The sequence below is a fragment of the Poecile atricapillus genome, chromosome 3 (assembly GCF_030490865.1).
Source record: "Poecile atricapillus isolate bPoeAtr1 chromosome 3, bPoeAtr1.hap1, whole genome shotgun sequence".
NCBI classification, from domain to species: Eukaryota; Metazoa; Chordata; class Aves; order Passeriformes; family Paridae; genus Poecile; species Poecile atricapillus.
Window position 1 is genome coordinate 94,897,403 of NC_081251.1, and position 16,290 is coordinate 94,913,692.

At 38.8% G+C, this 16,290-nt stretch overlaps 1 protein-coding gene across 1 annotated transcript in view; it reads left to right on the forward strand.

Annotated features, from left to right (window-relative positions):
• The window catches only part of RPS6KC1 (ribosomal protein S6 kinase C1), an 85,799-nt gene that overhangs the window by 56,410 nt on the left and 13,099 nt on the right, over nucleotides 1-16,290 (forward strand). The window contains exons 10-13 of the mRNA XM_058836044.1: nucleotides 1,039-1,086; nucleotides 2,658-2,790; nucleotides 10,562-12,136; nucleotides 12,408-12,497. Of these exons, the coding sequence (XP_058692027.1) occupies nucleotides 1,039-1,086; nucleotides 2,658-2,790; nucleotides 10,562-12,136; nucleotides 12,408-12,497 (1,846 nt within the window). The remainder of the gene's footprint in view (nucleotides 1-1,038; nucleotides 1,087-2,657; nucleotides 2,791-10,561; nucleotides 12,137-12,407; nucleotides 12,498-16,290) is intronic.

Genomic DNA, 16,290 nt, shown 5'->3' on the forward strand with positions numbered 1-16,290 from the left:
GGTGAAATACGTTGAGAAAGAAATTATTAGAGAAGACTACAGTTCTCCTACTACGTTTGAGATGCAATGTGGAGAGAAGTAGGATTTGAATGCTGCCATCCAGAGACAGCAGAGCATGTCTGCATTGCTGCCCCTCACAGCAGGGAGCTAGGGCAGGCTCCTTCTGACACCTGATGAAGCTGTGTTGCTCCTGATGTGTCATTCCTCTGCAAGAAGTCTTTTTGGATGCCAGCTGATTTGAATCTTCACTGCACCTTGTCTGTTCATTTGGAGTTGCTGCATCTTGTCTATTAAACCCAGTGTTAGGTAACCCCAGTGCCAGCATGGGAAAGAAACCCTCTAGGAGTTTAATTTTGGAGCCTAAATATTTTGGTATAACTGTATGTGAATATTTATACTGAAAGCTTACAATGTCTGGTGTAAATAAACAATGAGAGCACACTCCTGTTCCTAGAGGAGGGTTGAGCTTGTGCTTGTGCTGCTCGTGTGGCTGTCTTGCAGCTGGTGCTTTTCAAGCACATCTGTGTTCTTAGAGTTCGGAAACACTTAATTCCTGAGCAGGGTGACTTGAAGGCAGAGGGTTCCGGCTTTCTGAAGATGCAGTTTCTTAAGTGTATGTACACATATATCTTTTTGTTTGTTTTATTTTCAACACATAAACAAATGGAGCTTGCTAAGGGTGTAGTTGCTGTTTAGTGCTTCTCTCATTGCTGTGTTTAAAGTGCTTTCAGTAGAGGTGGTGCGTTGCTAACAGAGATGCTCTTCACAGCTGTAGGTGTTCTCTCTGCAGCAAACCCATCCATACTTTTTTAAGTAAATCCTCTTTTTTATCGTTACCCTGATTTTAGAGATCTATGTCCTCCATCATTTCTTTGCTTAAAATAAAGACTGGTTGTCAAATCTGTATGCTGCAGGGGTTTAATTTTTAAATTTGTTATATCACTTTCTTTGTAAGAATATTCAACATTAGATTTAAGAACTATGTTTTGTTAGCTTACTCATGTGAATTTAAATAAATTCTGATTACTTTTTGCTTAGGTTTTGCTTGTAATGGACACTAGAACACAGGAGACTTTTATATTGAAGGTAAGTAAAATCTTTCATTATTTGTTAATAATCTTTTATTATATGGTCTCCTAAATTACACCACCACACAAAGATCAATTTGTGTTTAATTATAGATGTATCCCAGCAAGATATTGTTATTATGGTAACACATACTAAGTGCCCTGGAATTCTTTTTGTCAGTGTTTGGTTGCATTCCTTTCCTTTATCTCTAACATCCCTAGTGCTCAGATGTGCTGGTTTAGTCACCTGAGATACCTCTGGTTCTTGAGGCCAACGCCTTTGCAGGCTTTGGTAAAGAATCACACATTTAATGTGCTGCTTAAAACATCTGTAAAGCCCTGGTGGCTCAGGACTTCCGACAAAGGTGAAAGTTCTTCTTTATCCAAGCACATCCACTGCGCTTTGTGTTTGGTCTTCTTTAGCTGAGGAATATCCTACTGGCCAAAGTGTGTTGTGGATGAAATGTACAACTGGTTTTCTTCAAATTTGTTTCCTTATGTTTTACATCAATAGTCTGAGATAGCTGAGTTTAATATTACTAACCCATTGCATTTATGAACAGTTATTTGATCAGAATAAAATTTTTTGCATTATTATTTTATGTTTCAGAAGGTGGTCAGATCAAGACCCCAGTATTATCAGAGCATCTGTGATGCTGAGAATTGGTTTAGTTATGAGCATAGTTTTTGTGGCCATTTACTTCAGGCTCCCTTTGACATGAATTCCACTGCTGATGGCAGGAAGGATGGAAAAAAGGCTGTGTCCCAAACATAAAGCTTTAATTGCTTGTTAACATTTTGTAACGTTGCTTTATATCTGGCTTATAACCCACCTTTGTGCACTGGCCTTTGAAATTCTATGTGCAGGATACAACAAACCTGTTTATTTCACATAAAGGTTCATTTGTGAATATTGTATATTAGAACCTCATGTTATCTACTGGCAGATAGGGTAACATTGAATTTCCCATGTAACTGCCTATGTTTATCAATATTGTAATAGGTCACACTATTGACATAATTTTTTTTCTCTTTCTCTCTCCCCTCCCTTCCACCCTCCCACATCAATTTTTTCACTTCTGGCAACTTCATCCCTACCTCCCAAAAATCATTGTCTCTCAAGGAGACTAATCCTTTCCTTTCCTTTTTATTGAGGTGGTTGCTGTCGTTAGTAAAGTAAAATGGAAATGTGAGGATTACCTATGAGGCTAAGGCATTCTTTTGTCTTTAAGACTTGAATTGAATTTTTTTAATAGTGTCTTTTGGTCACACGCAAAAATAAAATTTTAAAAAAGGGTCACAGGGAAATAACTGAGTGTCATCCTGATGACTTAGTTTGAGAGAGATTCTAATAAAAACATTGACCCATGTAATTGATTTTAATGGCAGCTTTGTGCCATCTTCTGTTCTCTGGAAACACGCCAGATGCCATCAGCACAGCCTCGGGGGACCGAGGGGCATAGAGCAGCAGATGAGTGGTTTCTCTGAAGCCCAGAGTAACTCGGATAGATTAGTTTGGTTGATAAACACAGAGCACAGCAGGCTCCAAAGGCAACTGAGGGTACAACTGACCTTTTTGTTCTCTGTCAGGGTCTAAGGAAAAGTAGTGAGTGCAGCAGGAGCAGAACGACCATCATCCCCCGCTGCGTGCCCAACATGGTGTGTCTGCACAAGTACATCATCTCTGAGGAGTCTGTCTTCCTTGTGCTGCAGCACGCAGAAGGTTTGTCTCCCCTTTAAGCATATTGTTGAAAAGAGTCAAAGGTTTTCAGTTTTAATCGATGGTGCACTTCATTGTCAAATTAATCTCTCATACATCCAGTTAAAATATTTTAAGTGTGCCAGAGAGATGTCATGTAAGACACCTCACTCTGTTCCTCTGTCCCTCCCCCTCTTCCCCTCTCATTCTGTGGTGGATCTGATTCCTGCTTCAAATGGCCTCAAATCCTGATGGGTTACTTGAATTGTAGTGGTATTGAGAGCTTCCAACTGTTTATTTTCTATAGGAGACGGAGTGCTTTGACTGCATTATCTGCATTAATTACAGTTGTCTCTCAGAGATAAAGTCTTTGGCTACTTTCATAAACTTTGACTAGTAAATATTTTTAACATCTTCTAGTTAAAATGACAAGCATTTGCACAGTAATTTAATAGCTCCACTAAAAGCCATGAACATTTTCCTGTTGGTTAATACTGCACTGATCTGGATTTTTAAGAAAATAGCTAGTGGCATCACACAGGAGTTCAAAGCAGAACCACAGAGTTGTGCCTTCAGACTATTTATAAAATTCCTGTTAAATATACAGGGGAACAGGTGGCACAAAATAATTACATTTTGATTTTTTTGTCTAACACCTGGATTTAAATATTCCCTAAATGTAATTACCCATATTTGTTTAGAATGAGTGCAGAATATAAATTTGGGGATTGCTAATAGTTCTTTTTTTTCTTTTTTTTTTTTTTTTAGGGAATGTTAATAACTCAGAATGGATGATGTGAAAGAACTAAGTTGACTGATAGAGAAGATAATTTTATTGCATTTAATGTTACTTTTTTTTTCCCCTACTGACTTAGATTTTGGCTTTTTCATGAACAAGTTGTCATATGAGACCAGTTAAAGTTAGCTTTGCAACAGGAATGAATGTTTCTGCAATATGTGACTTGGTTTTGCCATGAGCACTGATGCAGGAAGAAAAGCCTCAGATTACAGTAGTGCCTGATGGTGATCTTGAGAGTTTTCAGTGCAGCACTTTCTCTTGAGGTGTGTATATAATAATACACAAGAGGACTGGGAGATTCTCAACTGAGCTTCAATCTCCACATAAGCTGTTACATTTTGTTTTTCAGATAAATTTTTTTTTAAAAACCCATAACTGAAGAAACCCCAAAAGAAACAAAAAAAACCCACTCACAACCCTTGTCAGATAGCAGCTGCCCTTAAGGCTAGCATAATTACATAATTTAAAAAACCTCTTCCTAGTATTTCTGCAGTTTCTGAAGTCCTACAGTTTTGCTCTTCTCTTTAGGAACAATGTTCTTCCTTGAGATAGATGGAAAAGTGAGTGGAGTAGTAGTGGAATTTCATGGGAAAAGTGGTCAGATGTAAGAACAAAAATTTTAAGGAAGGCCTAATGTGAGCAGTTGACAATCTTCTGGAAGTGTTAATTTTATTGTGATATCACAGTGAGAAAAATAGACATTGCATGATCAGAGCTCTTTCATTTTCATGAACCTACTGTCTGGGCTCAGAACATGCAAAAGGAGAGGAAGAGTGGTATATTCTGTTGTAAAGAGGGGTAGCTGGGGTACACAGTGATGAGTAAATTGCCTGAAAATTTATTCAATAAGTGTATTGCAGGTGTAGGGCCTGATCCCAAATCCCGAACTGAATGGCCACTGCACCTCATCCTGCCATGAGATTGATGCTTCTAACTCTGGAAAGGCTTCTAACTCTGTGTGAAAAAAGGATAAATGAAAATAGGGCTTAAGTTATGCTGCACTATATGCAGACTAGTCTAGCTCACCCCACTGATGATGGTCTTGATCATCTTATGTTAGTAGTACTTATTCTTTAAATTACAAGGGTAGTAATACCAGGAATCCCTACAGACAAACCTGTCTTAAAATTTTATCCATCTCAGATCAGGTATGAATAGAGAAGGTGTTTGTAGGTGATGTTGAGAAGGGATAAAAATTTCTAATTCTGTACTTTTTAAGTGATAGTCTTGAAATTTTATTTCATGACTTGTGAATGCTCTAAATATTCATACTCCAAGTAATTCTATTCCAATAAGAATTTGATTGTGCCAGTTAAATTTGTAAGTGGCGCAGATTTATGATGTTAGGTATGTTAGCTACACCATTGTGAGTTTGAAGGGTAAAATATTAATTTAAATGGGAAGTGGCTTGTGCTGTAGCAAATTCAGAGGTTTTAATGTAAGCTGCTCACTGTTTCCTGTTCATAGTTGATTTTAACTGTATTATTAAGAGCAGCACTATTGGGTTTTGTATGGAATTCTGCAAGCTTGACCACAGACTCAAGAGGAAGACTTTGGTTGGTTGGTTGTTTTGGTAAATCATGATGGTGTTACATGCGTAGAATTGGTGAGTGAGGTCTTGGGTTCTCTTAGAGATTTTTCTCCTGGCCACAGTGAGAGGCTTCAAGGGTGCATCAGAAGCACAAAAGTCCATCAAGTTATCTTGTGGCTTTGTTGGAAAGCACTTGGCAAGTTCTAATGTGGGAGAGAGCCAATCTGATGTTAATAAGGCCTCGCTTCTTCCTGGCACTACTGACTACAGAAATTTTAGAAACAGATGCTTCAAAAATAGGCTGGGGGGCTTCCATGGGACATCAAAGTTTAAGTGGCTGTTAGAAGCTGTCAAATCTCTTTAAGCATAAACAAGCTGGAGTTCCTATCAATCTGGAGAGCACTCAAGAAACTTCCTGCTGAAGAAGCTTGCTGCACGCAGCAATTGATAGACAACACCACAGTAGTGCTTTGGCTTGCAAAGCTGGGGTTTTGTTGTTAGGAGAGGAGATAATTCTAGCTGTAAATATTTGACAGCAATCAGAAAATGTAGGGAGGGTGATACGCTCCTTGGCAAGTAACTTTTTCAGGAGGCTGCTTTGGAATAGTAGCTTTTGCTAAGCTTTGCCTAAATTAGCAAACTTTGCAGCAGAGGTCCACCAGCAGCACTGGAAATACAGGACTGCAGATACAGGATGCTTGTAACTACTGTCATGTTAGAGATTAGGCACGAGGTCAGCTTCCCCTTCGTGTGGAGCTGCAACTCCACTGTGGCTGTTGTTGGGATGCTGTGGAATATTGTTGTTGAACCATGGCAGTGCCTGTGTGTCTGCTTTACTTTTGGCAAGACTCATTTTTTGTAGCCATTGCATTAACATAGTGAAGTCTAGCAGTAGGTATGCCTCTGTTCAAAAGAAGGACAGTGATTATTTGAAAACCACGAAATTGTTCCTTTTCCAGCAAGGAAGGCTATTAATTCTCATGAGGTGCATGGTTTAGGATTAGAAGTCCTGGCCATGCACAAATTCTTATGCAGTGTTGTAGAGATTTGGGCCCAGTTTTGGAGAATAATTCAAGCATATGTCTTTCAGTACGCTGTTTTTCTTCTCTATCACATTACAGTTATTTGGAAGCCTGGGTTGTCCACTTTGACTTTGTTTGGGATTTCCTAGATACAGTGGCTGCTGCATTCTTAGCTGCATTCCAGTTCTGCAGGAATTGCAGTGCTTCATTCTTGGGAATAATCTCATGGGCCAAGCTAGCAAAGGCTATTGATTTATTCAGCCAGTCTTTCAGGATGTGAAGCTGAAACGGGAAGTGTCTGAGCCCTGGGTGAGGAAAAATCCAACTGGTCATGATTTTTTTCTTGTCATCTGGAACAAAACCATGTTTAGGAGACTAAATTTTCTGAACTGTTAGGTTTCATTTTATCCTGTCATATATACTATCTAGTCTGCATTTTCTTTTTGGTGTTTGTACATCAAGTGCTAGTAATAAAAAAAGCTGCAGAAATGTTTGAAAGAATATGAAAGATTCCTAGTTAGATTCATCACTTAGTCACTTTATGCTGAATTTCCTGTTGATTATTTTGGACACTAACTTTTTAGATTCTGCCTCTAGATGCAGAGGTATAAGCTCCAGATTGCTGGAAATGTGGTTAAGTATAGCACTACTAATAAGAAATTTTTCATTGAATAACTGCAGAAAAATGTGGAACTTGATGATTTTCATGTGCTTATAAAACCAGAAAGATTGGACTAGGCTGGCTGTGGAATCAATTAATGGTAGAAGAAAACAAACTTAATAATTAGTTATGTTAATAATATACTTCTGAAATTGTATTAAACATTAATAAACTTTAGCTTAATACTGTAGCTTTTATAGTTATTTATCCTGTTGGACTATTTGACAGTGACTGAAGCTTACTTGTTTGGATTGATTTCTGTAATTTTAGTTTTTATAGATTCCTGATACTATATTAGCATGGCTTGCTAATGGGTTTTCTTGATCTTACACAACACATAGGGAGAGGGGGAAAGATTATTAGTATGTCATTCATAAAGGCATAATTACATACGCAGATACAAATATCACTTTTGTTTGACCCTGAATTGGACGTTTTAAAAAAGAAATAAAATTGTTGTTTTTCACTATAGAACACAATTATTGCATGGCATTTATTTACGTATTTCCACTTGACCAGGAGGCCAGTCTTGAAATATTTGAATGTTAACATATTTGGACATAATTTTTTTGCTTGGTTTTGTTTACTTGTGTTTAACTCTTAAGTTAAAGTTGCAGTAAATAGTCGTTTCTACTGTGATTTTTAAATACAGGTCATTAATAATGAAAAACTTTTTTAAAACCTAAGATAATAGATTTGCAAGAACAAATGAGTTGTCGCAGTTCTCCCTGTTTTCACACGTGGACAATGGTGAATTCCTGAACACTATAAGAATAAAGAGATTTCTTTTTTTTTGTCTTTTGCAACTTTTATGTTTACTGAACTCCTCACATCTGCCAGTGATTTTTTTGTGGATTTTTTAAGTATTGATCCAAACATATCTTTAATGTTTCTTGGGTCTCCCTTCTTAAGCTGCAGTGAGCCAAGTAGAGCCCCAAATGTAGTGAAGGCTGGATGAAATCTTGCATGATGTGAGGTGGAGGGAGCAGAAGACAGGAGTTGTCCTGAGAGCAGTTTGATGTGTTGATAGGTGAAAAACTTAAATTATGCAAGGGTAATACTTGCATTTTTCATATTGCTGGGCAGCCCAGCCCCTTCTTATCTTAGTGTAGGGGTACAAAGCATTTGGGTCAGTGAGAGCTGTTCAGGTGTCATATATAAAAGCATACCTGGTGTCCGGTAATGGAACAGGAAAAACGGATCTGACAAAGGATCACAGGGAAAAGGTTTTGAGCTTTCTGCTTCCCTGGGTCAAAGCTCAAGGCTGGCCTCTGTTAGAAAGACCTCCTCTTACAGCTTCCTTCAGAGGAAGCACTGATGGTGCTCCTACTTGCATTAAAGCCATGCCTGGAGGCTGAGCTGGTGGTGTGCCAGGCACTTCCCAAAGCTCCAAAAATCTTACATGAGTCTTCATGGGTCATGGTCTGAGATTTGTGTTTTCATAAGAAATTCATAAAGCACAAGTAATAAACGCTAGTAAAATGTAGATGAAAACACTTAGTTTGTATTAATTAATCTTAATGCAGGTGGGATGGGGAGACTATATGATTTTTTTATTAAATTATGTAAGTAATAATGCAGAAAGGGTGTGGTTCTCAAATTCGATTTTATTGTTTGGTATGAAATGGACCTGAATAATTCCATGCCTACTTAATAAACTGGGAAAAGTTATTTCATTATAGTACTTGAAGTAATTTAATTGAAATTTTAAAGGAAATTAATTGTTATGGATAAAAGTGTGAAAAAGAGAATAAACTCTTTCACACATATGTAAAAATTATGTATGTCCTTGCTCTCTCATTCTCACCAAATCAGCTGAAGATCAGTAATTCTGAAGTGCTGTGCAAGGACTCAGAGGGCAAGGTGCCTTTGCCCTGTTGTGCTGCTGTGTAACATGTGTTTAAAGCAAGTGGCCTCACCTGAAGAGCCTGCACGGGTTCTCTGCTTCTCACAGGGGTGAAATTCTGCTCGTGAGACACCTCTGGCAGGGCCAGGGCCCTCAGTGTCACCAACACAGGGCCTGGTGTCACTTGTGCCCAGGCAGGCTCAGAGCCAGTTGCTGTCCTGCCTCGCTGGGCTGAGGGGCTGCTGCTCTGCTGGGAGGGACTCGGGCTGTGCCTTGCTGCTGTGGCAGGGCACACTTTGGGGCGCATATTTTGGATGCACCTCTGGGTAAGAATTTAAGGTACTTATGCCATACAGTGGTCAGTATAGCAGTTCTTGTTCCTTTCTCTGTGAGCATTGCTTCCCTTTGCTCCTGGTGCTTTACCTGGCATCCTTTCTCAACGCATTCTAGAAGGTGGCAAGGGTTATCCTGACCTGGTGCTGACTCTCTTTGTTCTTATGGCAGAAACCATGTGGATTAACAGACCTAAATTTTCATTTTTACTATTGGACTCAAGCTGTTAGAATTCCTTCTTAGTGTTTTTAATATACTTAGTTTCACCATAACCAGTGAGATATTTTTTTCCCCTTGAAAAACAACTCTTGTCTTAGCCAGGGGGATGGAGGGCAGGAAAACTTCACATTATATTATTCAAATTAATTTTTTAAAGTGTCAAGGTTTTTCTGTCTTTGATAAGTTTTATTTGAAATACCTGGGAGTATAGAAAATCTGTTCCTAGGCAATGATAAATAGTTTCTTCTTTTATTGTACTTTTTAAAGGAATTTTGCCTGATAAAGAGAATGTTAAAAAAACCCCAAACTATTAAAGAATGTATTTTGGAAAAATATAAAACTCTGTTTTATCCAAATAAGTAAAAAAAAAAAACAACAAAAAACCCCACCAACTTTGCAGATGCCCAGTGGGATGGATACTTGTTTTTTTCTTTTACAAAGATTTTGTTCAAAATCCTGCATTTTCCAGAATTTCTGTACAGTCTTTTAAGTTGAAATGTCTTGACATTGTATTTCTCCCTAAGTTATCAAAGGAGACTTTCTAGCTTTAAGCCAAATTCTTTGGCACACATAAGAGTTACGGTAACTTTTTTGATTTATTTTGCTAAAATTTTATGTTTTGAAATCTGTGAGCTCTTTTATTATGTGCAGCATTTGGAAACATGAAGAGTCCTGGTTTGTGTTTTTTAAATGTAACTTATTTTTGAAGATAGAACTTTCTTAGATGCTGTGAAGGAGCTGTTTGCATGTGTAACTTGTATTGAAAAGCCCTTGTGTGGTGTAGTAAAGCATAAAAAGCTTTTTTTTTATTCTAAAGTTAATGGAAGAAATATATCAATATTTAACTAAAAACCCCAACTTCTTCAAATACAGACACAGACCCTTAAAATATCCTGCTGATATGGTAATTTCCCTTACTGAACTTGCTGTTTAGTTTTCAGTCTATTTCCACTAATGTTGCTGATGAGTTTAGAGCTGTGATACAGAATTATTCAGTGCAGGCAGAAGTGGGGATGGGCAGTAAACAATTTGATCTTTCCTAGTTTTTGCTTCTTTTGTGGTGGCAGGTGGAGAGCCGTGACCACTGTGCAACTTGAGAGATGCTCTGAAATGGGACTTTACTGAAGTTTAAAAACAAAACAAAAAAAGCAGCAGCTTAATCTCTGATGAAGCTCTTTAAATATTTATGTAACAATACAAATCTATGTGAAAAGCAAGTTGTGGTCCCTATAATTATTTCCTGCTGAGGAAATGGTTCCAAAAAACTCTGTGGACATAAGGGTATAGTGTATAGTGACAGTGAGGATATTTTCCTGTTTCATAAAAATAAATGCTATTTTGAGTGAAATTAAGAGATCCCCTCCCTTTTTTCTTTATTTTTCAGGAGGAAAACTCTGGTCTTACGTCAGTAAGTTCTTAAACAGAAGTCCTGAAGAGAGCTTTGAAATTCCTGAATCCAGAACTTCCAGCTCAACTAAAATTTTCCTGGAGCAACCAACGCCTAGTCCTAAAGAAACTGGTAGTAGTACTGATTCCAGAGAAAGCTCTGGGGAGAGCATGCTGAAGGTGGTCCCACTGAGGAGCAGCCTGACACCAAGCTCTCAGGATGACAGCAGCAACCAGGAAGATGGTCAGGAGAGTTCCAAGTGGATGGACTCAGCATCTAGCTCAGAAGAAGAGTGCACCACTAGTTACTTAACATTGTGCAATGAATATGGGCAGGAAAAAATTGACTCTGGCTCCCTAAATGAGGAACCAGTGGCTAAAGCAGAGAGTGAAGGTCTGCATACCAAAGAGAGGAGCTCCTTGCAGAAGTGCAGTGTTGTTGGTAGTGACAGCTTCACCTCCCAGATTGTACCTCAGGAACGAAAGCTGTTCATTGACGATGCTGAGTCGGAAATAGCCAGCCCTACTAGGATATTGGACTCGTTAACTAGATCCAAGAACAGCCCCATGGAGCTCTTCAGGATAGACAGCAAAGATAGCACTAGTGAGCTCCTGGGGCTTGAGTTTGGAGAAAAAATACATAACCTGAAATCGGAGCCTTTAAAGCCATTGTTTTCTGTGCCAGATCATGACAGAAGTTTGGATGCCCTGGAGAGCAAAATGGGTGTGAAAGCTCATGACACTGTGAGCAGGGGTTCAAATGACTCTGTGCCAGTTATCTCCTTTAAGGATGCTGCTTTTGATGATGTGAATAGCATTGATGAAGGAAGGCCTGATCTCCTAATAAACTTACCAGGCATGTCTGATGAAACAGAGGAGCCAGCTGTGTCACGGCCGACAAAGTTTACAAAATCTGTTAAGGATGTGTCAGAAGTAAAGTTGTTAGAAACACCTGATGTCTTGCAATTAAATAATTCTGCAGAGCCATGCAAAGCATTTGATCAAGAGCCAAGTCATGTGGCAGCAGAAGTGGGTGATCCTGCCCATGAGGAAGCAGATGAGCCAAGTGGTGTCACTCAGGGAGCTCTTGGGACCCTCTTTACATCTGACCAAGAGGTAGGTGCTTCAGAAGATGGGGCTCTGTTCCAAGAGCTTGGGGCCTGCTCCTTAAATACGATGAGCAAAGAAGAAAGTTCATGTGTTTCCAACCTGCTCTCAGGTGCTCAAGAGATTAGCTTGGATACGGATGTGCTAAAGAATGGAGTGTCGCTGTTTTCCAATCAAACTGAAGATGCTGGGAAAGAGGAGACAGACGCGGCTATGTCACCAGCAGCTGAAAGTAAAAAGACTGCACCAAAGAAGGAAGACAAAATAGCAGGAGCAGGGCAGAAGGAAATACATCAAATTTTTCAGGACCTCGACGAAAGATTAGCGCTAACCTCCAGGTTTAATATCCCAGAGGATTGCATTCAAAGATGGGCAGCTGAAATGGTGGTAGCCCTTGATGCTTTACATAGAGAAGGAATTGTGTGCCGTGATTTGAACCCAAACAACATCTTATTGAATGATAGAGGTCAGGAACTTTTGCAAATGCATTTCTTTTTATTCGCTGTTGCTTCCAATTAACTGAGTAGGCGTTTTATCTTGTAATTAGTATCTTCATTTCCTGTCTAGAGCTTCATTATCAGTGCAGCAAATTCACCCCCAGTAATAGCTTCTAGTACTTAATGATGCCATTATTCTTAATGATACTGTTTTTAGCTACAAAAGGAGTAATTACAGTTCACTTCTGCAGAAAATGGAAGGGAAAAATGTTTTGATTTCTCCTGTCGTTTTGTTTTTAGGACACATTCAGCTAACGTATTTTAGCAGGTGGAGGGAGGTTGAAGATTCCTGTGACAACGATGCCATAGAGAGAATGTACTGTGCCCCAGGTTAGAGCAATCACCTACAATGTTTCACTTGGAAAGTAGATTAGCAGCTTTCATTTTCTCCTGTAGTCTCTGTAGCATACAGCTTGAGATCATGCAATATCTGAGTTTTCTTTGCTTCTTTTCCTTAATGTCTTAAAAAGCTACAGGGCTCATAACTGCTTTACTGTTGAACTGTGGTGGTGTTTGTCATTTCCATAATGTGTAATTGTACTGAATGTCTTGTTTAAGCAAGTTGGGAATGTTCTGCTTTCTTCCAGTTACTTCCTGTGTGTGAGTACATCTTGATAAATGAAAAGAGCAAATGAGGCTGAAAAGGTGGCACTAAGACCCTTAAAAATACAAAAATTTATAGATGTGAGGGACATGGGTGGTGGGGGGAGAGCCACAGAGGTTTGAAAAATACAACCCTAATAGGCTCAGAGATGCCTCTGACATTTTTGATGAGCTACAGTGGGCTTTGAAATAGTTTAGAGAGCTCTTTCCTTAGAACTGCTTTCATCAATCACGAGGGTGATAAAATCAATATCTCTTGGGTTTTTATGGCAAGGATGGCACTTGAAACTGAGCCTTCCCTCTTTTCCTTTCTCCGATTTATTTTCTGTTAATATAGTGGTCTATGATTTTTGGCAGTGACAGCCAAAAATCAGATGTTTCATGTACAGCTTCATATTTTAAAAATTTCATAGTTAACTTATAAAAACTAGAGTTGAAATTATTGTTTTTATTCAGACTTTGGAATGCCAACATAACTCTGCTGAGTGTGTGGTCTGGCCAGGCATTGCAGCTTGGCATTGCAGCTTGAGGTAGTCCTCAAGCTCAGAGTCTGTTAATGTGCTTAGAAAAATTTAGAATAAGAGTTACCAGCCATGGAAGTTCTGAATTTAGTTTGGCATCAGGTGTTACTTCTGTGTTTTTGTTCTGCAAGTGAAATGCAGCAAGGAGCTGTCTCTGTGAATAAAGGTGGTTGGGTCTCAACAAACTTTGAGTGTCAGCTTCTTGAGATAAATTAAAAATAATTTTTTTCTATGCATGTCAAAAGGGCAGGTGTTAGAGAAAATAATTCTTTAACCTATCAAAGTAAGTCCAACATCTTTGTTCTACCCTCATGCCACTTTCATTCAAGAGCAAGATAATTGGGGAATCCCAGCAATTACTGTGTTTCTTAAATAGATGGTTGTCCTGGTTGCCAACATGTGTGACAACCTGTTAGAGAGAGGTGTTTTCCTGCCTCCCTACCCCAGCCTTGAACAAAGCGCTCCCCAGTTGAGTTCTAGCAAAGATGGAAGTGCAGCCTTTTCCCACCCTGTCATCATTAATGAGCTGTGAAAGTCAAAGCTTAATTTTTCTGTACTTTAATGAGGATCCAAAGAGAGGCTTTTTTTGCCCCCTAAGCCCCAACCAGCCAACTCCTGCAGTAATTAAGTGTTTAGGGAGCAGTTGAAATAATATCTAGAAGTCCCCAAATGCAAGAATAAAGTTTTCCACACCGTCGTTATTTCCACCTCACAGCACAGGTGCGGTACCCACCCGGGCTTTTTTTTGCTGAAGTTTCCCTGCCCTCTCTGCCCTCTCTGCCCTACCCCAGGCTGTATTGGCTTTGTGTGTCTGCAGCTGGTGAGCTGCAAGGTGAAGATTTGCAAATGCAAGTATTAGATATTCAAGGTGGATGAATTGGTACTGCTCCCTGATTCTTGCCTTTCATATTTCTTGATCTTAATGTTATCTCTGTGAAGCTTGCTTGTGCTTTAGTGTAGCTGTTACGTATTAATTTTTTGGGGGAGAGTAATACTTGGTATGACTTAGCAGGACAAAATATATTTTGGAGTCAAGTGCCATTCTGTCACAAGGAATGATTCGCTAATGATGTATAGATGAGTCCATAGCAGCTTTCTTAGGGCTACTGCTGCTGGTAAATGTTGCTTTAGAACTTTTGATTAGCATTAAAAAAAAAAAAAATCACGTTAATAAGCTTTCTCTAGGTTCCAATTTTACAGGGGGGGAAAAAAAAGCTTCATTTGGATGATATTTTTTTTTTAATTTCATGGGGTGTACCATGTCCCTGGAACCCCTATATCATGAACGCATTGCTCTTCAAGTTGCTTCTTGGAACAAGGATTTTGAAATTATAATTTGTGTTTCAGTTCAGTACACTAGGAACAAATTTTGAGCTTTTAATATTATTTTTATGTTTCTTTTTAATATAAGTGTTTCTCACAACTTTTTTTTTTTTTTTTTTTTTTTTTTTTTCAGAGGGAAATGCTGTAGTTTTGTAGAGGTGAACAATTATCTTCACAAAATTTTACCAGCTCTTATGATTTCTTACCATAACAAAACATAGTGTCTAAAATGAGTGACTCAAAATGAGTCTTTATCTCATTTTGAATTTTCCTGGTGTTTTCAGGATTATGTGCTGTGTTGCCCTGCCTCTGGGTAGTCGGCCTTCCTTCTCCTTTTCTCTCCTGGCAGAAGCATGCAGTGAAACTTGTCTTGTAAAAATTTTGTGTTTAGCTTGCTGTCTGTTTTTAACAGAGTTTGAGATAGAGTATATTTGGATATGATAACTTGTATGCTACCTGATTTCAACAGTTTAGTGCATTCTTTCAACATATGCAAGAAAGGGAAGGTGTCTATCAATAAACATTGCTTTTAAGGGTCTGCTGTCGGAGACCAAGAACAGATGATGAGTTTAGGGCTGCAGTTCTTTTTCTGCATTGATTTTTGAGGAGCAAATTTTGGAGACAGAAAAAGGGGACGATGAATGTGAAATTCAAACACATTGCAGGATATCTTCAGTTTAAAACAGGTAGGAAATTGTTTTGCAGAATTATATGAAAATTTTAAACATGTATTTGAAACAGTCGTACCTTTTCAGTTGTTAAGGTTTCAGATGTTGCTTTTCTACGGTGTAAGTTATAAATTGATTTTCAGTGAAGTGCATGAAGATGTATTTAAATCTTGAGTTGCTTTATTTGTTGAAGAAAATCATGAAGCCTAAATTCTACAATTTATATATTGAAAGCTAGTTGCTGGATGGGCTAGGGATCGTAATGTATCAGTGTGGGAGCATTTCCGAGCCAAGAGAGAATAGAGGTCCACCTATGTGGAACTTGCTTATGGGATCTAGGACTTTGTGTTTAGGCTTTCTGTACACCAGAGTGTAACCTTGCATTAAAGTAAAACAAGGCAGTGTCGGTACAGCAGACAGTGATCAGATCTCTGATCCCTGGTGAAGTGCAGGGACTTGTTCAGCTCCTGTTGTTCTATGAAAAGTGGAGAGGCAATTTTACTGTGTTTGTCAAAAGGACATTATGCAGTGGATATAAACAACAACTGCAACGATTGTAAATACAGAAGTGTCAAAAAGATGAGGGAAGGGAATATTTAAAAATCTGCATCCCACTCCCTGTGAGCAGTATAATTAGTTTTGTATGAAATAGCAGTTGTCATTTTACATCGTGTGTAAGTTCCGAGCAGGGCTGCATCTGTTGCAGGAGTGGCACTTCCCCGCTGCCGACGGGAGGTGGCATTGTACCATTAATGGATGTTGCTGTCCCACTGGCTGCCCCTAATTTGCTTAACTTCTCCTAAGAACTGGAGACGGAAGATGCGGCTCATTTGTAATGATTTGCACATCAGGAATTGTGCTCACAAGCTCATGGTGTGTTACTGTGCTGTTGAATTTGTTGGTGTGACTGGGTAACTCTTTGCTGCTCTGTAGTTCTGCTCAATTTAAAAGAGCAAAAGTTCCCGAACCAACTCTGGTACCAACAAAGCTGTCTGCAGATGCTTAAAA